The sequence below is a fragment of the Rhinolophus sinicus genome, linkage group LG10 (genome assembly GCF_036562045.2).
Source record: "Rhinolophus sinicus isolate RSC01 linkage group LG10, ASM3656204v1, whole genome shotgun sequence".
Lineage (NCBI taxonomy): Eukaryota > Metazoa > Chordata > Mammalia > Chiroptera > Rhinolophidae > Rhinolophus > Rhinolophus sinicus.
In genome coordinates this window covers 12,436,128-12,461,088 of record NC_133759.1, presented here as the reverse complement: position 1 = coordinate 12,461,088, position 24,961 = coordinate 12,436,128, and the positions used below count along the sequence as shown (strand labels likewise).

The 24,961-nt window shown below is 47.4% G+C and overlaps 1 protein-coding gene across 4 annotated transcripts in view; it reads left to right on the top strand.

Moving 5' to 3' along the window:
- Nucleotides 1-24,961, top strand: part of MYRIP (myosin VIIA and Rab interacting protein) — a 224,722-nt gene that overhangs the window by 181,898 nt on the left and 17,863 nt on the right. For 3 of the 4 annotated variants that reach the window (XM_019727578.2, XM_019727576.2, XM_074312580.1), the window contains 3 exons: nucleotides 2,247-2,884; nucleotides 11,390-11,629; nucleotides 16,602-16,664. In XM_019727578.2, the coding sequence (XP_019583137.2) occupies nucleotides 2,247-2,884; nucleotides 11,390-11,629; nucleotides 16,602-16,664 (941 nt within the window). The remainder of the gene's footprint in view (nucleotides 1-2,246; nucleotides 2,885-11,389; nucleotides 11,630-16,601; nucleotides 16,665-24,961) is intronic. The other variant, XM_019727577.2, reaches the window with a different exon arrangement.

The window sequence follows — 24,961 nt, the reverse complement described above, 5'->3', positions numbered from 1 at the left end:
CCGTCGGGGTTGGGGGCAGGGTGGACAACCAAAAACTAAACCATAATGGAGTTTAAGAGTTAAAGAATGAAGTTTTTCAGCAAAGCTCGGAGAACAGAGTAGCCGGCTCCTCCAGAAGAGAAGGCCTAAGGTGCCTCGGGGGACCAGTGTCAGAGTGTCTGGCAGGACCCTGCCTGGCATTCTGTCACAGCACAGCTGGGACCCTGCAGGCCTCCAGCCCAGGCGCTGGTGTCCCAGGAAGTGGTTCCTCCAAAGCCCTAGTCCCCATCGCTCACCCCCAGGGAGTCCTGCAAGATTCCTGATACAGGAAAACAGCTTCTGTTGGCAGCTGCTGTGCCAGAGGCCGCAGTGTTGGGCCAGGCACCCATAGCTGAAGGAGAGCCAGGTCATCTCCCAGGGACTCCCCATCCCCGGGCCCATGGGCAGAAAATAATTTTTTGTTTGCCTTCAGCCAAAACAAGACAAAGTCACTTTGTCCTCTGGCCTGCTGGTCCCCGCCGAGGGCCCAGCCACCAGTCATCACGGATGCTCTGGGTAGAACTGAGCCCAGTTTAGGCCAGTCCAGACCATGACCCCAGACTGAGACCCGCCCCAGCCTGCTCCCGCAACGCCTGACAGCTGGCCGAGTGCTTCCTGTCTTAACCAGGAGCTGCCTTGGAGTCTGACAAAGATGCAGCCTGTCCCGCCTCGACCAGTTATGGGCTCTGTGGCCTTTGACTAGTTATTGTGACGTTTGACTTAGTTACCTGTGTTTTCCTCATCTGTAAAATGAGGTTGGAAATACCGACCTCTTTCTGCCTCGAGCCCTTTCCGGAATGAGGCGTGTGCCCTGAGTTGAAAATAAGCTGAGCAGGAAAAAACTCTGTTCTTCCTCCACGGCTCACACAAAACACGTCTGTGACCAGATGTGCCAGGTTTTTCTCCAAACCAACCGGTTATATAACACCAGCTGGGTTTTGCAGAGTCCCGATGGGAACTGGATGGCCCTGTCCTACAATTCAATTCAGTTCTGACACTCCTTACCTGGAGTTAATGACAGATTTCACCGTTAAAGGTTAAGCCAGCTCTGCATGTCTTCAGATACCAATTTTAAGTCCCAGGTTGTCACCTGGACTTTGGCCGACCAGCTATAAATCAGGGCTCCTGTGACCCACTCCTCGTGTTCAGTGATTTGCTAGAGCCGCTCACAGATCTCAGAGAAACACTTGCCTATGTTTGCTGGTTTGTTATATAATAATGGATATGATAAAGCATACAGATGGGCAGCCAGGTGAAGAGGTACATAGGGTCGGCCCCAAAGGGTCCCCAGCACAGGAGCTTCTGTCCCCGTGGACTTGGGGTGCACCACCCTCCTGGCTCCTGGCACATGGATGCGCTCACCAACCCAGAAGCTCTCTGAACCCCAACTTTGGGTATTTTTATGGAGGCTTCATCAGGGAGGCATAACCCATTGTTAACCCATTTTCTAACCCATCTCTCCTCTCTGAAGGATACAGGAGGGGGCTAAAAGTTTTCAGTTTCTAATCATGACCTGGTCTGTCTCATGACCAGCCCTCGTCCCAGAGCCACTCACAGTTGCCTCTTTAGAACAAAAATTTCCAAGGAATTTAAGAGTTCTAGGTCAGGAACTGGGGTCAAAGACCAAATACTAGCAGGAGACAGAGACAGAGACCAGTGTGTGTGTGTGTGTGTGTGTGTGTATGTGTTTATACATATGTATCTTACTATTTCACACATGCCATCTCACGAGGCTCGTATGAGATTTGTAAAAGTGCCAAGTGCAGGTGTATTTGACCTGTGCGGTAGACCAGGGCAGGTAGTGGAATCATCTCCTTTCCAACCGAGAATCTAAGAGGCAAAAACCAAGGCCCAAGTTCAAAGAGCCATAACATGGGGCTGCCAATAGCAGCCTTCTCCTCTCCCCTCCTATACCCAAGTCCGCCTAGGGCAGGAGTGGGACAATTCTCAGGGGACTAAGGTAACCGTCTGCTCAGGTAGACATTAAATCGGAGTCAGATCACTGAGTTTCTCCCATCCTTGAAGCACTGGGGACCTGTGAGGCCTCAAGGCACTTCCTGAGGACCTTGAAACCTGTCCCCCAATTAGGTGTGTCCCCCTGGACTTCTAGAGTCAGCTGCTCCCCAAGACCCCCAGGAGCCGGTCGTGGGAAAGGGACAGATGGCAACCTCACCTTGCTCGAAGGTGGTAACAGCCCTCGCTGGTTTCTCTCTCTCTCCCACCTGCAGACCTGGCCCCCGTTTTGCAGAGTCCCGATGGGAACTGGATGGCCATGAAGGACGGCACCCTGCCCGCTCCCCGCCTGCTGGCCACACCTAAGAGTGGCACGTTTCAGGCCCTGGAGGCGGCCTCCCACGTGGCATCCGCCTACGATGAGATGGGCTCTGACAGCGAGGAAGACTTTGACTGGACTGAGGCCTTGAGCAGCCTGTGCCCACGGCCCCAGGGCCTGTCCAGAAACCTCCTGCCTCAGCCTGCGCAGGCACAAGGCTTGGCCCAAGGACCCTCAGCCACCTCTGCCTCCTCCAGGCTCTCCCCCAACCCCGAGGCCATGTGCTCTGACTCGGAGACCTCATCGGCAGGCTCCTCCCGGGAAGCTGGCCGGCGGGCCAGGCTGTCCTGGTTGCAGAGGAAGGCCCCCAGGCCCCCTGCAGCTGAGAAGATACGCTTACAGGGAGAGCTGGACGTGAACTTCAACCCTCAGGCAGCCAGCAGGGAGACCTCGGACAGCAGCGAGCCTGAGGAGGCCCCCCACGCTGCAGACCGCAGGGCTAGGAGGTGGAGACGGGCCCGAGTGGGCTCGGAGGAGCCAAGCAAGGAACTGCCTTCCCCTGGCACTCATACCCAGAAGCTGGACACACGTCAGGTAATGAAATGGGTGCGTACAGGTGCACACACACTTTCCAGTAGCCTGTGCCCTCCTCCACGCACGAGTGGCATAGAGAACCCTAGGTTAAGAATCCACAGACCCAGATTCTCATCTTGACTTTTGCTGCTGAGGAGCTGGGTGACCGAGACGGATGACACCAACTCTCTGGGGTTCCACGCCTTCCTCTTAGACATGGGAACTTCAAGTTCAAAGTGGATTTGCACAGTGTGGCCCCCGACCAGCACCATCAGCATTACCAGGGAGCTTGTTAGAAATGCAGGTTCTTAGGCCCCACCCCAGATCTGCTCAATCAAAAACCCCGGGAATGGGGCCCAGGCATCTCTCTTGTACTAAGCTCGCCTGGTGATTCTGCTGTGCGTTAAAGTTTGAGGGCCACTGGCTTAGGCTTAAGGGAATGGGGTCTAGAGTCAGCCTTCCTGGGTTCAAAAACAGCTGTGTGACCTTGGGCAAGGCATCCCTCTGGGTCTCAGGTTCCTCCTCTATACAGTGGAAATAATATTCGAACCCACTTCAAAGAATGGTTGAGATGAGTGAAAATGGTAATGTTTGTAAAGAGCTGAGCTTTGTCCTAGACACGGCACAAGGATTCAGTACCTGTGATTTCAACATGATAATTTAGGGCACAATTTCCTAACATTCTGTGACCCTTTAGTCCACAGCACACCCCGTCTCAGAATCCTGAATGGCTCTGCCCACGTGGTCTCGTTCATGGACCCCCTTTAAGAATATGATTAAAGTTACAGACTCTCTTCCTAGAAAACAATGCACCTGCACCCCCACACACACACGCACACACCCCATTTTGCTTACACTTTCAGGAGTTTATATTCTCTAAATACACGCCGCTCGTTCCCAGATCTATGCCGTCCCCTTGCCCTCACCTCTTCCTGGCGAAGGGCTGTGATCACCATGGACTGAATACTAAGCTTTGTGGAGCCCACTCTGGCCTTCCCATAGTAATATTTTATACACTCCAAAGTGACACATGTAGCCAGGGAAGTTTAATGCCCTTATGTAAGCAGCGCATTGTAGTATTTGAAACTGAGAGTCTCATGGGAGATACAGTTATGTTGCCTCTGTCTTCTATAGGGACATCCCGGTCATTCACTCGCATTCCTATCAACTTGACCTTTTGCACTCCTGGAGAAACCACACCCACTTCCCGAATGTCACTGCGTCTTCAGCAGTACCCAGCTACCATGCCCGGCAGTCGTAGTTTGGGTTCCACCAAAAGCAGGTCCTGAGTCGAGGATTTGTATGTAGGTTTGTGTGGGAGGAGATCCTTGGAAGCCCATGAGGGAGACAGGGAAGTGAGAAAGGCCAATTAGAGCACGCTATAGGCAAGTAGGGCCCCATCCTACCAGGAACTCTCTGAGAAGCCATGTGATCACGGCTCAGAGTTCTCCCACTAGGAGACACAGGCTCCCATCTCCCATTAGTGGAGAGTGGTCCCACCCAGAGTGGGCACTGACTCCATACACAGCTAGGTTTGCATGAATGCTACCTGAGAAATTCCTCAGATGGAGAAGAAGAGAGACCCAGGTGGGAAACTATCAGTGGGCCATCCCTCACGGCTGCAGGCAACTCATGCAGATCCAGGGAGATACAGGCTGGGGATGTCACCATCATCTGCTACAGTGACCTTCCATGAGTGTGTCAGCCACATCCCTGATCCTGGGGCCCCCAAGAAAATAGCTGTAGACTCAAAGATCCTCAGATCACAGACTGTGGCATCAGGCCTGCCTGCCCTGCTAATACACTGCCTAGAAAAAGTCCTCGATTTGGTCCAAGATCTCATTTTCTCCTCTGTCAAACAGGATCATTACAAATCTGCCTCTTGGGATTGTTGTGATGGTAGAGTAGAAATACCAGGTTCTGTGCAACTATGAATCATTGGTACCTAGCTCAAATGGATACTGTTTTCCTCTGGGTAACTTCCCTCGGGGATATTCTTGTCTGCATGATTCACGCGCAGGTATGAAATGCCACCTCTCCATCAGAACTAGGTGCCTAACACTCCCTATTTATTCTGAAATGGCTTGAAAGTTGTCTTCTGGTGTTAATCTTTGCAAGGCATCAACTTGGAGAAGGCAAAGCCCGCAGAAAGGCGCTGGGACGTGTTATCAGCCTCCCTGGTAGTGTCCTCTCCTCCCCACTAGGGGGCGATGACGTTGCACTTCTGGGGACTTCAAAACCGGCTGTCTTGGTCCTCCCTCCTGTTTAGTTTACTAGCGTAGTTAGTTCTCTTCTCAAAAGAAAAAAATATATATTTTTAATTATAAAAATATAATTAAACTGCATATTTCTTTAAAGATTTTATTGGGGAAGGGGAACAGGACTTTATTGGGGAACAGTGTGTACTTCCAGGCCTTTTTTCCAAGTCAAGTTGTTGTCTTTTCAATCTTAGTTGTGGAGGGTGCCATTCAGCTTCAAGTTGTTGTCCTTCCATTCTTAGTTGCGGAGGGTGCAGCTCAGCTCCAGGTCCAGTTGTCGTTGTTAGTTGCAGGGGGCACAGCCCACCATCCTTTGCGGGAGTTGAAACCAGCAATCTTGTGGTTGAGAGGACGCGCTCCAACCAACTGAGCCATCCAGGAGGCAGCTCAGCTCAAGGTGCCGTGTTCAATCTTAGTTGCAGGGGGCAGAGCCCACCATCGCTTGCAGGACTCAAGGAATTGAACTGGCAACCTTGTGGTTGAGAGCCCACTGGCCCATGTGGGACTCGAACCGGCAGCCTTCAGAGTTAGGAGCATGGAACTCCAACCACCTGAGCCACCAGGCCGGCCCCCAAACTGCATATTTTTAAATTATAAATTTTAAAACATCCAGATATAGTTCCCCTTGATCACAACCCTAAATCCCTGTCATCTCCCCCAAATTCACTATAGTTGTATTTGTGCATTCATATCCATAGAGTATATTTAGAAACATAGTTCTGTAAATGTATCTGTATGTAATCAAAATCAGCATCTTATTCTCCATATTCTTCTGTCCCCTTCTCTTAACAATAAGTGATGGAGATATCAGCACACACAGGACTACATTCACATCGTACCTGCAAAAGATTACGCCGCATGGTCCCCAAGAGGAGCCTGGGAGTGGGAGTAATCCACCCAGGGTGCAAGTAATAAGGGTGCATTGTCTGTAGAGAATTTTTAAACAAAAACAAATCTAATAAAATTCAGTCTTGTCATTATCACTTTGCACCATGCACAGAACATTCTAAGCAATGCTAGTGATAAAAGACTTTTTTCCTGTTGGGACAGGGTGCTCCCATTGTCCACCCAACCTGCTGGGTTCACCACTGCTCCATGGTGGGAAGGAATCAACAGTCAATAGTTCCCGTGATGATAGAAGTTTAAACTTTCCAGTGGTTGATATTGCAAACAGTACTGCAGAGAATTTCTTTGTGGAAGCCTCTTTATACAAGTACAGGAAGTAGAATTGCTGACTTGAGGCATATATGCATCTTTAATTTTAATGAGTATTGCCAAATTAAGCTCCCAAAACCGCATAGCAATTTACATACCCATAGAACTGTTAGAGTATGTTTTCTCCTATTGTCAACAATACTTAGTTAGTGCTGTCAGTCTGTTAAATTGTTGCCAACTGTATGGGAGGAAAAAAATATATATTTCTCGTTAGTTAACATTTTCATGGTTACTACTGAGGTTGAGCATTTTTTCCTATATTTAAAGCTATTTGCATTTTTTCTCCTGTGAAAGAAGATGGCATGAAATCTGTGGGTCTGAATCTTTTTTCCTCCAACACTCTGAAGCTGATAATCTTAGTGTTGGATAGAAGCCTGAAGAGAGACTAATTTTTCCTTTACATATAACATTTGTCTCTTCTCTTCGAAGTTTGTTTGATTTGTTGTATCTTTAAAAAGCAAACGTTTTGCCAGAATGGTAGGTGTGTGCTCATTTTATGCTGCAGCACATAATATAGACACACTCAGGTGCTTTTTCAACTCAGGAGCATTTTCTTCTGTCACTGTGACTATTACTTCTTCCAGGCCACCCATAATTCCTATGTGGAATCTCCATTCTCTGTCTTCCGTGTCTGTGATATTCTCTTAACTGTTTTCCTGCTTTGATGTTTTGCCTCAACCTCCTAGGAAACCTTCCCAAATTCATCCTCCACATCACTCATTTCTTTTCCCAAGATACATTCTGCTGTTAACTCTCTCCGATTGCAGGTTCTAATCCTGCTGCTGTGTTGTCAGTCTTTCTTCAACCTTTTGTCTCACCCATCTCCCCTTTTCGTCTCATCCTTTAGTCTTTTAGTCTGGGTGCGCGTCCCTTGTAATGTTCTACTCCTGTCTATTGACTCTTTGTTTTATTACCGCCTAATGAAAATGCGAAACTGCGATCAGACATGGGGTCCTGGTTGTTAGCAAAATTTGTGTGATGTGTTTAAGCTAACTTTTGCTTTTTTGCTCTGCAGTATTTTTCCATAGGTTCATGTGAACCTTTTCTGAGTCATTCTTGAACGAGGATAATGCTTTCCCCACCCTGTTCTTTGCCAATATCTAGCATACTCAAGTCATTTCTCCTCTGCTCGCTTAAGATAGGAGTTTTTCCTACTCCGTTGTCTTGCTCTGTGTCTTTGAACAGATGGCTAAGAACTAGCTGCAGTACTGAACATGCGTATGTTGAATAAATGAGTGAATGAATGAATGGAAAACAACAAAAACCACTACATGGCTTTTATAGTCTCCACCCTAGGGCTTTACATTTCATGGCCATACCTCCTAGATGTAGCTTGTCACTGTGGCTAGTTCTTCCCTCTACCTACTTGCAGGTTTGGGGGGAAATACATTTTCTAAGTGGCCATAAAGTAGAGCAGGATTAAGAAGGCTTAGAAGTTAGGCTTATCTTTGGATGCTTAAAAAGCCCTCCCACCACAATAGACGGCTCAGAAGTTGTGTGTGTGTTTGTTTTATGATGATCATTTATCTTACATTCTGGATTATTTATCTTATATTTACTTAACATTGAAGCTGGGTGAATATTGGTGGGGAGAGTCAACGATTATTCTTTGAACAACATTGTTTTGTTCAATGTCATTTCATTATAACGATGAGAATTTTAAAAAATCGACTCCCAGCCAGGGCGACAGTCTGTGTGGAGTTTGTACATTCTCCCCAGGCGTGCATGGGTTTTGTCCAGGTACTCTGGTTTCCTCCCACATCCCAAAAATGTGCATCTGAGGTAAACTGGTGTGTCTACATTGTCCCAGTATGAGTGAGTGTGGGGACGTGTGAGGCGATGGAAGGGCGTCCTGCCCAGGGTGGGTTTCCTCCTTGTACCCTGAGCTGCTGGGAGATGCTCCAGCCCCCCGTGACCCTGAACTAGAAAAACTGGATGGGAAAAATTATCTTGTTTTTATTAATCTTTCTTAAATGTATGTATAGCTCACATTTGTTTCAATGTTTAATATTAGAAGTGTTTGGGGTCTTTCTTTGATGATGGTTTTGTGACCAGAAACATGCTGTAGGAACTTACCTCTTATTTATGTCAATTAGCCTACAGTAAAATTGGTTTCATTATGCGTTACTTCGCTTAAGGTCACAGTTCCCAAGAACCTATCAACAACGCTAAGTGAGGACTTACTGTACCTATTTTTCTTTGGAAATGTAACTATTTGTTAATCTATTTGATAAATATTACACGGCCAAATATTACTAAGTTAGTTTTGAAGCTCTGGTGGCTTTTGATAATGATGCTTCCATCCATGTGTACAGTATCACATGTCCTGGGTATCAGATCCCAAAGTCCTTATTGAACTCTAGGGCCATCATTTAGCATTAATGCAATTTTCAATTTAAGTAAAACTTGAGGTGTATCCTGACAACTTTTAGGGTTCCATTCTTAAAGATTCTGCTCAGGTATCACCTATCCCAATTTCTCTTCTGTGACACCATCCACTTCAATCAACTGGGTGAGTCTTCCTTCTCAAAGTCTCACCAAACCCTCACATGTTGTACCCCAGTGTGTTACAATGATCTAGTTAGATGTTCCTCTCTCCACCAAGCTGTGGATTCTGCCAGCGCAGGAATGTTTGTCACTCTCACGTTTGAGCTTCGGTGGCCAGCACAGAGCCCAGCAGAAAGTAGGTGCTCAATGTTTGTTTGCCAACTGTGAACTGAATCACCATTGGCTAATTCTTCACAAGTTCTCATGTGATAGAGACATAGGCCAAAGCTAAAGAAAAGCCAACCAGAATTAACATGTTGCGTACGGCGGGGTTTAAATCCCTCATGAAGATTCTCGTGATCCGTGCGCAACGTGTTAAGATGAATCAACAGTTCAGTGTTAAATCTGTTGAGTAAGATGGTAAGAGGAGGTTGGTTACCAGGTGTGAGTTTGTACCACAACAGTAGCAGCCAAACTGTTTGATGGGTAAAGCTCAGTTCCTTAGGCTGATGCTTATTCCTCTGCGGTCTGACCCAGGCCTGTTTTCTTCTTTCCTCCAAGCTCCCCAGTCTCTCCCTTTCTAAGCCTTTTTCCTCTAACTACATCAAGCAGTTTCCATGCATGCTGGGTCTTATTGGTCCTGCTGCTTCCTCAAGAATGCCTGACCTCATGTCTACATATTAAAATGGTCCTCATCTTTCAGGAATCTTCTCAGAGGCCATTCTTCCTACAGAGCGTCCCCGTAGCCCCAAAGGAATTCCTCCTTCTCGAGCATGCTGACAGCACTGGTCACATCTCATGAGGCCCTCGTCATTGATTCTTGCTCAGGACCAGAAAAAAACAGTCATTTCCAATGGACCCTTTATCTTTTATTAATCCAGTGGTTCTTTTCCTCATTTCTATAATCTGTTTCCTTGTAAACATCTTTATGTAGGCAGGTTTCTTCAGCATTTGTCCAATTACAAACTGTATCAAGCAAATTTGATACACAGACATCATAAAGAATGAAAGAATCTGTCACACATCTTTTTAGCAAAGCAGGATTGTCCGGATTCTTGTTGTAAAATGTGTGATGAAGTCCTTCCTGTTGAATGAAATGAAATGAAACTAAATGAAAATACCATTACTTTCTTTTGTCTTTATTGAATACACTGTTTACTCACTGATTCTTGAGTTTGAGATAATTCACCTAAGACATTATCATCTAAAGACTCTTAGTCTTAGGTTTGACGTATACAATCAACTTCACCATCTTTTGAATTCGTCTTCTGAGTCATCTAATGAAATGTTGTTCTCTGTCAGATTTTTCTTTGCCATTATGAAATTTTGAATTCTCGACTGGATGCAATGAACAAAAAGCTGACAGAATGGTGAAGATTTATTTCGCTATTGAATCATCCTTGTAGGCAATTCTATGTTTCTGTTTTATTATCTTAGTCTCTTTTAGCATAATTGGGAATCACTGATGAGTAATAATGAAAGATATTTCCCAGGATGATGAAATAGCAAAATATTTCAAAAGATAGGGAAAATATGGTCACAAAGATCCTATCACGTACCTTAGATTTATAAAAAGGCCTAATGAACCCATATAGTAAATGCAAAATAGAATGAGTTTTATTTTATTGAAAATATAAGTCAATTTTCTCTTTGTTCTTTGGAAGCCCTTCATAAAAGAATAAAAGCCACAAAATATCAAGCCTTATAAACAGATCGAACAGCTCAGAGAGGAAACTCAAAAGCTAAAATTGGACCTGATGGTATGCTGAGGGTTATCTGGTTCACATCCCACACACATCTGTCTAAGGCCAAGAATAGAGTGACTGTCAGAGTCTCCGTGTCCTCCTGGAGTTCTCCAGGCCTGGTCAGAGCTCTACTCACAGAAGGAGCTTAGGAGAGTTTCACCAAGTGGATAGTAGGAACCAGAGATGTCATTATTAAGCCGGAACTGTAATTGCCAAAGGGACTGTCTCACAGTCGTCCTTCCCTCTGTGCAAGGACCTCGCTCCATCTCAACACCTTTGCTCTTTGCCTAGAATCCTGGTCTTCGCTCTCTCCCTTTTAGCTGAGTAACTGCTACACTTTGAATCTGAAATCAAACATGGCTTCCACCAGGCAGACTTCCTGAACCCCGGCCCCTCCCAGGAAGTGCCCCTTAGTGGGCTGGCAGAGCCTCGCTTCCCACCCACCCCTTTCTGAGCACTCACCATAGTGACGGTTAGTATGTAAGGCTTTAGTGTGTCTCCTTCACTAGGGGACAGCGGGGCTGTGGCCAGGTATACACAGTGTTGCCCATGGTGGGTGCTCGGTACTTTGTGAATGAAAAGCAATGAATGGATTCAAACATGTTTCCAAGTACAGATGCTCGCCTGCCTGAACCCTTAACAAGGTGTTAAAATGCATGTGTTTGAGAAAGTAAAAAAGTGAAAGGCTTCTGTAGAGGAAGCAGATCAGGTAAGAGAGTCGTCACTTTCCTGGGCAATCCTTCACAGGCGGTCGTTGGGGACAGCAAACAACATGAGTGCAGCAGAGGCATCCTCAACTCATGATTCTGGTTTTTATTTAGGTGTCGGGTGATTTATCAGACACCGACCTCAGCAGTGAAGCTCGAAACCCGCAGACCAGCACAGACAGCACGGAGGAAAAAGTGAGAAACAGGCTGTTCAAGTTAGCAATGAAAATGAGCGAGAAGGAGACTTCTTCAGGGGAGGACCAGGAGTCCGAGCCCAAGACAGAGTCTGAGACCCAGAAGGAAAGTCTGTCCTCTGAAGACAACAGCCAGAGTGTCCAGGAAGAGCTGAAGAAGGTAAGGGCCGTGAACCACCTCCAGACAGCTTGGCTCCTGCAGCTGGGGGTGGAGTGGGGAAAGGGTCTGTATTTGCACAGAAATGTGCATGACTCCCAAAGAGCTCCCTAAAATGGCCCTCCCTGTGCACTGGAGAGAGCCCAAGAGAACCCTTCTTGATTGGCGCCGAGTGGTTCCATCAGGACACCAGCACTGTGTGTCCTGGGGACATCTTCCAAGACCTGTCATCTCCTACTTACTATCCTTCATCCAGACAGCCCGTCGGTCTCAAGCCTATATGTTAGTGTCCATGACCTCTCATTGGTAAGGAGCGGTGTGATTTCCCTCCCCACCCTCTCCCTGAGGAATTTTGCTTGTGGATTGGGAACATTTAGCCACCCCACTTTTAGTCAATGATGAAACTTCATTCCATGGTCTTTGTGTTAAAGTAGCCTCTGGATCATTTGTCTCTGTAGTTTTCAGATTTGGGTTTATTTGCCTTAGCCTCAGAATCCATTTTCAAACAAACCTGATGTGGAATCCCATTAACAGACAAAAACACTGCTGCTCTTACGTCCCCAAAGCCCAGCCACTTGATCTTCAGCCCCACCCTCCTCCTCCCCTCTGACTCCCACCAGCCAGCCCCTGAGTTCCAAGGGACATTGTTTGAAAACCATAGACGATAGCCCCAACCTCTGGCAGAAAGGGGTTCCCGAGTCCCTGCCTCCAACGCACACCTGGTTTCTCTACAGCTTCTCCAAGTACGTTCCTGATAGACTTGGCCACTTTAGAGTCGGGACAGCCCAGCTGCCTCCAGTGGAAGGGGATGACGCTAACATTTGTTGAGTGTCTCCTGTGTGCCTGCTGCTTTGCACATGTTGGTTAGTTCATTTAATAAATCCATCGAAGTATTAGGTTAGTGCAAAAGTAATTACAGTTTTTGCAATTATTTTTAACCTGTTAAACCGCAATTACTTTTGCACCAACCTAAGAGATGCAGCCCTTTTTGCAGATGAGGAAACTGAGGCTAGCCATGAAGGAACTTGCCCAAGGCCCACAGCTAGTAGGTTTCAGAGCTGGGGCGGCATCACACATCTGCGTGGCCTCAAATCATGGGCTCCTTCCTTTACAATGACTTGCCTCTTCGGTAACTCAGATACAATCTTATCTTGAAACACCTAGATGTCTTTGCACTTGTGATCAGTTTTTTCCTGTGTTGAGAATATGCCGAAGGAGCCAACAGGTTGCTGGCAACCCATGTGCACAGGTGAATGAGGCCCCTTCATCTGCTCAGCAGCCAAGTTGGGGTACCGTGGCATAGCCAGGCCAATGTCAGAATGACCACAGGTCAGGAGCAGGCCCACAGGGACATGGGGACTGTCCTCCATGGCTGAGCCCCTGAGCCCTCCAGCACCTCAGACTCTGCCTTTCACTCATTCCCGTCCCACCCTCCATAAACATGGAGTCCTCACTCGTAAATCTGCCAGGCCTCCTGCCTGTGGACAGCGTCCGTGTCTTTCCTCTGGCTGTCTGTGGGTTGGAGAGCAGAACTTGGCCTTCACAAGCAGCCGCTCCCTGGGATGTGGGTTCCCACCCATCACTTCCTCAATGGTAGCGGGCTCTGATCCTCCCTGTTACTTGAACCCACACCCCGTCACATTTGTCTGCTAGAGCTGAGAGCCAGGTGGTAACTGAAGAGTATCACATTGTTTCCTGCAAGGGCCTTGCATCCTCTGGCTTTGCTGCCTGGTGGTCCCAAGGCTCCAGAAACTCATGCTGTGCCGGTGGCATGCCAGGCCGTGATGAGTCGTACACTGCCACCACAGTCAGCTTGCAGGCCTCACCTTCTGGAGGCAGAGCCAGCAGTCTGTGCTGCGCTCTCCTGGGCAGAAGGTGAGCAAGTAAAGGAGGAGCCACAGGGGGAAGGTGGAGGGGCGGATCCTGGGCACGTTGACAACCTCCCATCCTGCCCTGAGCCCTTGCTGAGGAGGAAATTAGGAAGTTTTTCTTATTCAAACTCCCAGATGGGTCAAAGTTCACGTCTTTCCCCCAGCCTACCATGAATCAATGAATTAAATGTCAACCAGGTATCAATTACTGTATGCAAAAATCCATGTAGCCAACAGAAAGGATAATTAGTACACTTTCCTCCCGGCATGGGCTACTCTGATGAAAGGAAAACAGAAATTCAGGTTTACATATTGAACATTAGTTAGAATCAGAAGGGAATGGAGATAGGCTTCAGGATTAGACTGAGTTTGCAACACAACCATGCAATTTACAAACTCTGTGGACTTTGGTTAACGTCTTAACTCCTTGCTCCTGCTTAGAGCAAAGCAGTGCCACTCCTTGCCTGCTCACTACCCTCCACCTCTGAACTGTTCTCCCCATCCCTCCAGGCCCTTCTTGGCTTCTCCAGTTCTTTTCCCACTGGGCAGCGGAGCTGCTCCCAACATGTTGACAAGCCCACGTCTGTCTTGTTTTTTAATTGATCCCCAGGGCCCCGCCCTGGTCTTCATTGTTGATTGAATAAACACATCACAGCCTCATCTGCAAAATAGGGATAATCGTACCCCTGATAGGGTTGTGAGGACTGAACTATGCAGCATGGGGCTTAGCGTATAGCAGGAGCCCAGCAGATATTAATTGTATCTCCTTTAACAGCCTCAAAGAAAATCAACTTCCCTGCCACGAAATAACACCCACCAGCTGGCACCAAACAGCCTAGTGCATGTTCCCAGTCCACACTGGTGGTGCCAAGCCATAGGTCTGGAAGCCCATTCGGTGCTTCGTCACGCTATGCAGGATGCAATGGGAAGACAGTGCATCAGAAACCCCAGGTTCCCATGGTCAGGATCAGAATAACCGTGACTTCCCCCTGATCCAAGCACAACTAGTTTGTGCACTCACGCACGTGCACACAGCACAGTTGGGGAGTGGATCTGAACGCATGGCTGTCCCAGAAGCTGTCAGTGCTCACCTTCTCTGTTTACCGTGGTCATGCACTGGCCCAAAGTCCAACTGCCTGGGGCAGCGGGCAGGGGCTCCTTGGACAGCAGAAGGCAGGCTGGGTGTGAGAGAACTCAACTCCCCGGGAGCAGCCCTCACCAGTGACTGATGGGAAGAGTGTACATACTCCAGCTCCGGTGTCCCTGTTGGGTGGTGACCCTGGGACACGAGCTGCACACTGAGCAGACTGAGCTCTCGGCACCCACAGAGATTGACACACAGAGTGATAAGACAGTCTTCACTGCCTCCTTTCTCTGTGCTGCCTCACTTCCCCGCTCCCCCACCCCTGTTTCCTGGGCTCGCCTCCCAGCTAAACTACATGCTCTCAAATCCCTGTCTCTGAGTCTGCCTCTGGGGAAAACAAAACAGACTGAGACAGTAACCAAACAGAAGGGTCCAGGTTCACAAATACTCACATCGATATTGTGACTTAGCAGTGGAACAATCCCAATGCCTAAATGGCTGCCAATCACCTTTGTCTTACCAAGAGGGGCTTTGCCTAATACCAGATGTCACTGTCCCTCCTGCCCCCACCAGTGGTCCTGCTCTCTGGGAGCCAAAGCAGAGGAACATGCATGTCCTCATAGACACAGTGACATCGGTGGCAATTCAGTGTCCTTGGTATGAAAACCCACCTAGAAATGAGGGCTTCAGAATCCTGTCCAGAAGAAGAAGAACCATTCTAGAAATATAGTTTTTCTTGACTGGAGGGAGCCCTTTGCTGTGGGCAGACTTGGCTCTGGAGTCGGCTCACTTGGGCTGGGTGTTGGGAGACCAGTGATGACTCCAGGATGGTCACTGCCATCTGCACTTGAACTAGCTGAAGGATGGGCGTGTAGAGCTTGGGGTCAGCCCAGTAACCTCCTGGGACTTGGATCCCCAAAGGTTCATGGTTGTTCTTTAAGTCAGCTTGGTTCCATTGAGGCTCAGTCGTCAGCCTCCCAAACCATGGGGTCCTTGGAGCCCCGGAACAAGCACTTGCTTCTCTTCTACCACTGGGCAGGTGGCCGTGCCAATGGCTCGGGCTAACGTGGTTCTTAGATCCATTTGCCTCTAGGGATGCAGGTCCCGTGTCCCTACAAGAGGGGCACAAAGAGTTTGGAGACCACATTCAGGAGCTGAATCTCCCACAAGCCCCTCATCATCCCAGGCTCGGAGCAGTGGTCCCCAAGGTCCCTTCTGGCTTCAAAAATCCCGTGGGTCTAGATATGTCACAGATTAAATGGGTTGTTATTTCCTGACATAAGTATCATTTATGACACTTTGTATGACAGACAGTGTCCTACGTGTCAAGCTTTTGGAACATGAGTGTTTGTCGAAGGCGCAAATTAGTCAATTTTTACAATATTGTCAAATATGTACATCTAGTATCCTGCAAGCATTTTATTTAAAGTGTCTTTGTTTATTAATTATTATCACAAGTCGCTGAGTCATTGGGCTTTATTTTCACAAGGGAGTCACAGACCAGCTGATGTCTCCCATATTTATAGTTTCGTGGAATAATTCTCATCAAAGTACTGACATTTCTCCAAACTAAAGTGTCTTTCGAGGTGAATTTGTTCATCTTCTCATGGCGGCTGCCCATTTACTAACATCAGATCACATGGGAACACAATCCTGGGCAGTGACAAGGAGTCAGGTTTATTGAATGTTGTCTGAGAAAACCCAGCGCCTTGGGTTTCTGAAGTTTCAAGTGCTTGTGAGAAACTTTTTGTTGATATCACAGTGTTGACGTAACATCAAGGATTGTCCATCTGTATCTCACCCTTGCAGAATAACCCCCCATTCCCCAGAGGATTCAATGTCTTTCATCCCAGGTAGCATTTGATTGCAGAAGAGTGTCTTCATCTTTAGTTGGTGCTGAAGCGAATGTAGTGTGAGGTACTAACTTCTACCTTGCAAACTACACTGACCTCAGTCGGCCTGTACGCCTGTTGAAGAATTCACACCTGTCTTCTAACTTTCTATTTAACTGTTGTCCTAGGAAAACAGAGAAGCTTTAGCTGTCCACTTAGAGCTACAGCTCTTAGCCACCGTGCTGGAACAGGTGAGGCGGTTTCATTGCACGCGTGTCGTCAGTGGCTTCACTCATGTTGTCACGGCTTCATGCATTCCCACAGCTGTGTCCTGTGTGGGCAGGGAGGAGGAAGGGGGGCCACCTGGCTGGGGAGACAGAGTCCCAGGTTCTCTGCTAGGTCACTGGGACGTCAGCAGAACATCTTCCTCTCTAGGAAAGGGATGAACTGAGCACTAGAGAGGAAGAGGGTCCAGAACTCCAGTGCAATGCAGGTGTTACCTGAAGGCCAGGAAAAACCGACGTTGCCTCCACCACAGCAGTAGAACGGGACATAGGCCAGATGTGGTTTGAGGAGAGAAAGGCAGTGTAGCTCATTTATCCTAAGGGAAAACTGGACAAGCAGCCAAAGATATCTAGCACTATATCCAACAATAAGGGGCTCTTGGGGAATTGGAGAGGGTGAGGTCCAGAAAACATCTGGACATAGGCACTGGAATAGCAAAGACAGATTGGTCCAGATACAAGTAAGAGAGTGAATTTGATGTCAGAAAGTTTGTTTTATGTTCGAGCTTTTCTCTCCTCTCTCTAGCTCTCCGGACTAAAAGGCAAGTTTGTCTTCTGAAAGTGAGCGGATAATGGAATTAGAGTTTCAGCGTTTTGGAGAGGGTGTGAAATGGCTATTGCATAGAATAGGAGAGAAAACAGTGTTTAGAGATAGAAAGGATCCCCAAGCAGCAATAAAAACTTGGGTAAGGTCAGAGATCACGAATATTTACCTGCGACAGAGAGTGAAAGGATATAGCAACCTTGAATGCAAATAAATGCAAAATAAACATCCACTGTATTCAAAGGAAAGGTCTGTTAGTATCAGATGTATTCATAAATCCACATCATTCAGCATAATTACACAGTACAGCTCAAGTGGTTCTGGGATTTACACTACAACTCCCCGTGTCAGGAGCTTGTAGTTTAGCCATTAATTTGCCATGAACTAAAATTTGCAGATGAATCTCAAACCAGATTGGGGGAGGAAGGGAGATATAGGGGAAATTAATTCCATCCATAATAGGAGCAAAAGATGTGAAATTAAAACTTAACGAGAAAACCACAGATTTCCAAGAAACGTAGCAGTTTGCTGGTAAGGAGGATGAATTGTTCCAAAATTAGAGTAGACATTTAATGGAATTCAAATCAAAATCCAAACGGGATTTTTTTTTAACTTTCCAAAAGGATTTTTGAAATTATCTGATAGAATAAAATCAAGAATAATTTAGAAATGTTTAGAAAAAAATAAAAGACGAATGAAGAGGGCCTTGCTATTAAGATATCACATTATGTCTTTAAAGGCACAGTAATTTGTGAATATTGATTTAAGATACAATGAGATAGTCCAGAGGATAGCCTAGAATATACTAAAATTTAACTCATGATTTATCTTAATGATTTCTACCCACCTCTCACCTCTAGTTGTGAAGAGATCACTTCCTAATAAATAGTGCTGGGAGAAATATTCACTTGTTCCTTTGGGGAGGGGAGAATGTGGCTAGAGGGGAAGGTGCTTAATTTTCATGCCAATGAAGGAACAGATGGACCTTCCTGGTTTGTAGGCCCAGCGGTACTTATAGGAGACAATAAAGACTTACCTGACTTCCTGTGGGAGACGTGCTGCCACAATCCTTGTTCATTTACCATTTAGTCAACAAATAATGGTTGAACTATTGTACGAGCCACATAACAGTAGACATAAGAGAAGAAAGTTCCGTGCTTTCGGGAATGTACCTTCTGTTGGAAGAGAGCTGATACATATGTAAATACGTGCAGGGGAAGATGTCAGATAGTGCTAAGTGCTAAGAAGAGTAAGCATGGCAGTCATGGCAGCGAGTTGGAAGGAGGAGGGGTCCTGGCTGGTCTGGCCCTTTCTGACCAAGTGTCTTTCTTGGCTGAGACCTGAAGAACAAAAAGGAAAAAGTCAGGCAGAGATCTCAGGCTTACCAGGCAGAGGAACCCCAGGCAAAGCCTTAAGGTGAAAATGACCTTGACAAGTTCAAGGAACAGATTTAAGATCCAGGGTGGCTGGAGCAACGTGGCCAAAGGTAGAGTGGTGGGAGAAGGGAGAGAGGGCAGGGGCCGGAGCAAGCAGGGCCATGTGGGCCGTGCAGAGAACTTCAGCTTTTATTCTGGGCGAGGTAGAAAGCACCTGGAAAGTTTCAGCAGAAAAGGAACAAGGAGGACCTCACATTTAGGAAGATCACGCTGGCTGCCATGTGCCACTTCCTTTCCTAGTGAACAAGGAAGATGGTTTCATGGCTCGTTGAGTTTCTTCAGAGCTGAACATGTGCCCTGGGGAGGCCCTGGTTACTGCCAGCAGTGGGGAAATATTTGCAGTCAGTATCAGGAACCATTTTTTTGGAGGAATAGCCAGGATACAAAAGCGAAAAATATTGATGACCATGATCACCTCCTTGGCCAGGAAAGGAAGTCCTGTGTGCGCTACACCTGCCAGGGAGGGCTGGTCACAGGTAATGGCCAAAGGTCCTGAAGTGGCCTTGCTCAGGTGGCCCACATCAAGCCACAGGGACTCCCCCCAGGAAGGGCAAAAAAAGGACCCAAGGGAAACAGACAAACTAGTAGTGGGTTTAATTCTGGAACTACACTACAAGTAGCACATTTAAAAATTTTTATTTCTGTAATCACCATTAAAAAAAAGAAAATCTTATTTATTTCCTAAATGGTTTGACCATCAAAACCTAGATGCTTTCAGGAGGCACTCCTAGAGGTCAGTTCTCCAATCTCCGCCGTGCTTCGTTGTGTCAGTTTGTTACATGTGCTAATTTATTAGGTTCATGCTCCAATTTCTTTCCGAACTTCTGTGCCGTCCTCTTTCATCAAGTCACTCTTCAGGGACACAAATCTGTTGGTGGAGAATGTATTTTGATGGGTTGTAGAGGCCTTGCCGGAACGCCTTATGTTTCACGAGAACTAAAACATATTTGCACTGAATTTTCCTAGCAGATTTCTGTCAACTATTTAGGAGGACATATGGAGTTTCATTTCTTACGTTTGAAAATGAAAAAAAAAAAAAAATACAAGAAATCAGGGCATTTGGACACGTTTCCTTGCTTGCTCCGGTGGTTTGATAGAAGCATTTCATAAAGCCAAGGCAGCATCTGTAACATGGGACCGAAAAGTAATGGGCAGACTGTGACGTCTGGGTCCCACGCAGAGCAGATTTTCTTACAGACCCCATTCTTTTTCACTTGCATTGTCCTTGGTGGCTCACGCCCAGGGAGGCTCAGAGAGGCTTAGAAAGGAGCTTGTCCCTCAGGAGATCTCAAGCTCCAGCGTGTGGCTGGGCTGTTGGTGCGCCAACTCAACGAGCTCATTCTGACTGGTGTTACGACAACCTGAGGACTTCCCGTATTAGGCCCTCCTCTCACTGACCGACTGATTGTTCACAGACCTGCTCATTCAGTGTGATTCTAGTCCATCCTCACTTTCTACAATCCATTGGGTCTTGGGAATCATACATGTGGAGAAGGTGATGTGACAGGTGGGAAAGAACGTGGACTTTGGAGACCAGAGTCTCTGGGCTCACAGCCCTGCTCAGCATCTTCTTCACCAATCCTGGTTTCTTCCTCTCTAAAGAGGGGATGAAAACCATGCCAGGTGGTTGTGAGGGTTACATGAAATTGTGAGAAGCCTAGAGGCGTAGCTGGCATAGGAAGCACCCACACTGACTTTGAACGGGCTTCTTTCTCTCTTCTCCTCTTTCCCTAAAGGGATCTGTGGAGCAGCGGTGAGCTGGGCAGAAGGTGAGGCCTCCTATGTGTTTTGTGCAACTTGAACAGCCAACAGGCTTTTCTACTCTGCCTGGAATTCCTCCACGCGGGCCACCCCTTTGTGTCCTAACAGGTCTTCAGATGACCCCTGTGAAACTTCTTTCTGTTACATGGGATGTCCCCTGTCTCCTCCTCGGCCCCTAAGGAACGTTTCATTTACCACACGTCTGAAAGGAGAACTGCAGGCCCCCACACTGTCTTGTTTTTACGAAAGCCAACCATGAAGGTTGTATCTCCTCCAAACCCACTCGCGAAACCTGACATCAGAAATAATGGATTCCAGATAAAGACTAAACACATGACTTGGAAGTTACCCCATTTGGGCATTTGGCAATTGCTCAGTCTCTTGGGTTATGAGAAAGATCTTTGAAATATTATATGTTTCCTTATTTCAAAAGCCTAATGAAACTTTCATCCTCTCCTGGCTTTTAAATCTCCTTTAATGGTACCAGTTTCTTCCAGAGCGCTCAGCTGGAAAGCACAGCAGCGTCTTTCCATCTCCCCCTTCTTCCCCCCACAGCCACAGCATTCTCGGTTCTCTTTCCAGAATATTGTGCCTTTTGTCCTTTTATTCCCGTGGCAGACACCCCACCTCAGGCCCTTGTGACCTTTGATTCAAGTTGTAGCAATCATTTCCTGTGCTTTTCTCTGCCTCTGATTCTCCCAGCCCTAAATCTCTCCGTCTGGCAGTCAGAACTACGTTTCTAAAGCATAAGCCCCTCAGGCTGGCGTGTTAAGAGTCTGGGTTTTGAAATCGGGTGGCCCTGGGTCCAAATCCCGGCTCCTTCAGGCCAAACCCCATCACCTCTCTGAGCCTTCGTTCCTCACCTGTGAGACAGAGTGGTCCTAATGCCTGCATCATAGGGCGGTGAGGAGGGTTACATGAGGTGAGGCAAATAAAGTGCTTATGCCAGAGCCTGGCACACGGTCTGCGCTCAGTAAATGACGGCTCTGATAACGAGCAGCACACGCGCGCAGTGATGCCTGCTCGCCAGCAGTGCAACACTCAAGCTGCTGAGCTGGGCATTCCAGGCCCTGCCTCCATTTTCCCATTTGTCATCCTCTGCACGCCCTGGGCTACAGTAAGAGAAAAAGCATTTAAAATCATATCTGCAACCAGGTTGGTATTATGATTCATATATTAACATTAGGTATTAAAACATGTTCCTGGACCTAAGATTTCATTTCTTTTCCTTCCAGTTTTAAAAGAAATTAAAAGATGTTCATGGGCCCCTAAAAAAGTGGTGGGGCCCAGACGTCAGGCCCGCTGCGCCCAAGGGGAAGGAGGCCCTTTGTCAGATCCTGCAAAGTGGCAGTCCCCTTGCCACAGCCCCTCCCTGTTTTGAAGATTGGCCCCGGGGCCTCAAAGCATATAGCCTGCCTCTGTACCCCACAAAAATCCTCGTGGCAGTGTCCCTTCAGCTTCCACCTGTCTAGCCTTTTAGCTGTTGTTATGAGTACACATCAGAACAGTGTCCAAGGTGGAGCGAGGACCAGCCTTCGTTCTGCCCCAGATACCTGTCCACATCATTTACTACTCAGCGCTTTTTCCCACGTTGTGTTGCGTTAGAGTATAGCACATCAAGACGTATATCAAGTCTCATAAGTAATTACCCCAGGCCTCTGTTGCACCCCCAGGCCATTACACACAGCCAGACACCAGATGTGTTTTGGCCCAGCTGACACAGCAGGTGTGCACGCCCAAGGGTGGGGCTGGGGCTGGAACCAGCCCTCTGTCGCCCCAAAATATTCCCTTTCTATTCAGCCAGGCACCTAATGAGCCCTGCTGCTCACACGTTCACAAGCCCGAGCCATTCTGGTAAGCAATATTCCTGTTTATTCCACCTCGAAATGAGCTGGCATTTCTTTGTCCCACACGAAACTTTGAAATGAACAGTGTTGGTGGGGAAATCACAGGAGAATTTGCAAGAATTGCTAATAAATAGATCTATTTGGTGTTGAAAGTGCAACTACTTTCTTCTTTAGAGTTCTGTAGACTCCTCCAGGCAACCCTTTGCATTCTGCATGTCTCTGGAAAACAGTTTATAAGGAAGAGTAAATAGAGGGCGATTTCGTTTTCTAGCAACTTGTTTAATAGGAAGAGAATATGCCTGGGGACAGAATGCGGAGATTGCTAAGGCTAAACTTTGTGAGCAGTGAGACAAAAGGAAAGCAGTCTTGCTCTGCCCTGCAGTCCCCAGAAAGAAACAAATGATGCAGCTTGCATGTACGACTTGGGTCCTGACCAGGTCTTCTTCTTTCTTGGGTCCATTGAAGTGGCCACTGTGGCAGGGCCCCGAACTCGGAGTGGTCCCTCCCTTTCTTACAGGTCTGCATTGGTCCCATTGTTGGTTAGACTCAGGCAGGAAGCATGAGTCTTTCCTGAGGTAGGTGCTTGTTTCACTGCCTTGGTGGTAAGTGATGGAGAACACCCCCTTCCGCCAGGGGTAAACAATGGGTGCTTCTTCTCACCTCTGTACCCTGAGTGCTGGCCTGTTAACCTCAGTCCCAGTGGTGGTGAAGTTGACGTTCTGGATGTGATCTTCCACGTGGGGCTGGGACACAGACTGAGCCCTAGAAGGGGACACTCAGGTCACTCACTGAGGGTGACCGTCAGTGGTGGGGAGACTGAGGAGCAAACACGTCCCCTGCTGGGCCACCAGCTGGAAGCATGGGCCCCCCAAGTGAAGTCCCACTGGCAGACACTGGCCATTTTTAAAGGGAGTTGCGATTGTGTCTGGCACTTGATAAAAGCGGTTGTTTAATTTGTATTTCTGTGCTCACTAGCAGGTTGGATTTGGTTACTGCGTGGACTCCCAGCCATGGCCGGTCCGTTGTCTGTAGGGCCCTTGGCCACAGTGTTGGAGCCCAACCTTCCTGGCAGCTGATTTGCTCCACACTTTCATCTTTCCCTTATTTGATACCGTGAAACTGTCGCATGTGATCCGTCTTGTAATTAATATCTGGAGTAATGTCAGCTACTGTAATAGCTCTGGCTGGCTCTCAAATCGTGCTCATTTGTGCCATTCAGCGCGTGCCTCCAGGGCTGTGAGCTATAAAGCAGAAAGGAGCCTTAGCTTTTCATTTGTGCCCCACACACAGCACCCATGAGTCCCCACCAGCTTTTCATCTGAAAACCCTTTCCAGTGCCACATGCAGCTTTATTTAACATAAACTGTAGAAGGTGCTTTGTACTTTTAAATCTAGATTGGGCAGGGAACTGGCCATTTGCATAACAAATCAGTGTTGGCCCTGTAACAGATCTAATCTCTGTTATTGGGCCAGTGAGTAAACAAGGAACAGAGAGGTGAGCTAACTAAATCCCAGTTATCTTCACTTCTGGTGGGTGCTCTGTCGGCTCCCGCCCCCACGTCTGAGCCCACGTCTGTGTCACAGACAAGAAACACGTGATCCCCTGCAAGTGCTTGTGGATTCCAGTTTGTATTTTCCAGTAGAGAGCAAGACTGGGGCACCCACCAGACAGACACGTCTTGTCCAGTTTCCACGTAATTATTTTTCAACCACTTCCCCCAGCTGGAGGCTAGTTCCCTTCTGAAGTGATCCAGACCTTGAACCAGACCACAGAGCACAGAGAAGCTGTGGTGCTCTCTCAATAGACTCAATGGCAAATGCAAATGACTTCAGGGGCCAGGAAAGTGTCACCACATCAGGTGGCTGGGGTAGGGCTAAAGGCATGCCAGGAGGGCAGGGACTTTATCATTGTCCGCTGCTTGTCCCAGTACCTGGAGCAAAGCCTGAACACTATGGACCCCCAATAAAGTATGTAGAATGAATGGTGGGGCCCATAGAAAACTGGGACATGTGTATCCCACAGCTGGCACTCTTATCAGAAATGCATGCCTCTGGGCAATGTTTGGCTTCCAGCTTGCAACTCCTATCATTGAATAAACAAGGCTATTTATGGATTGAATGGAACAATGACTACCAAGCAACATCAACCTCCAACTTGTTGTTTAGATAGCATATGTTCAGCTAGACTCAGGACGCAGAGACGCACCTTCTGAGTCCTCCCATTAATAACCTTGGCCTGTTAATGCCCCTGGATTAACTGGTAGTGTGATGTTCACACTTTCCCTCCCATTGCATTGTGATTCCCTCCCGCCCTTTTTTTTTTTTTCTGAATTGCTTAGTCTTACGTCTTTCTTTTCAAAAGAGGTACAAGGGCACCTCTTCTACCAAATAAGGGGCAGACTTTCTAATACATGCTTTATTTATTAAAAGAAGGGTAACAAATCTGCTTTCACATGTAAAACATAGCCTTTTCTAAAATAGACGTAAGCAACCAGTGGTAACTGTTTCATGCCCATCATTTTGAACCCAATTCATCTCCAAAATCTGCCATGTCGAGACCCAGGGTCCTGGATAGTGGAGGACAGCCTTTGAAAGTTTTTCCCATGGTGAAGAGTTGGCCCTGGCTGCTCCCTTGGACACTGCCCTTGTTCGGGTGGGTCTGTGTCACCTTCCCTT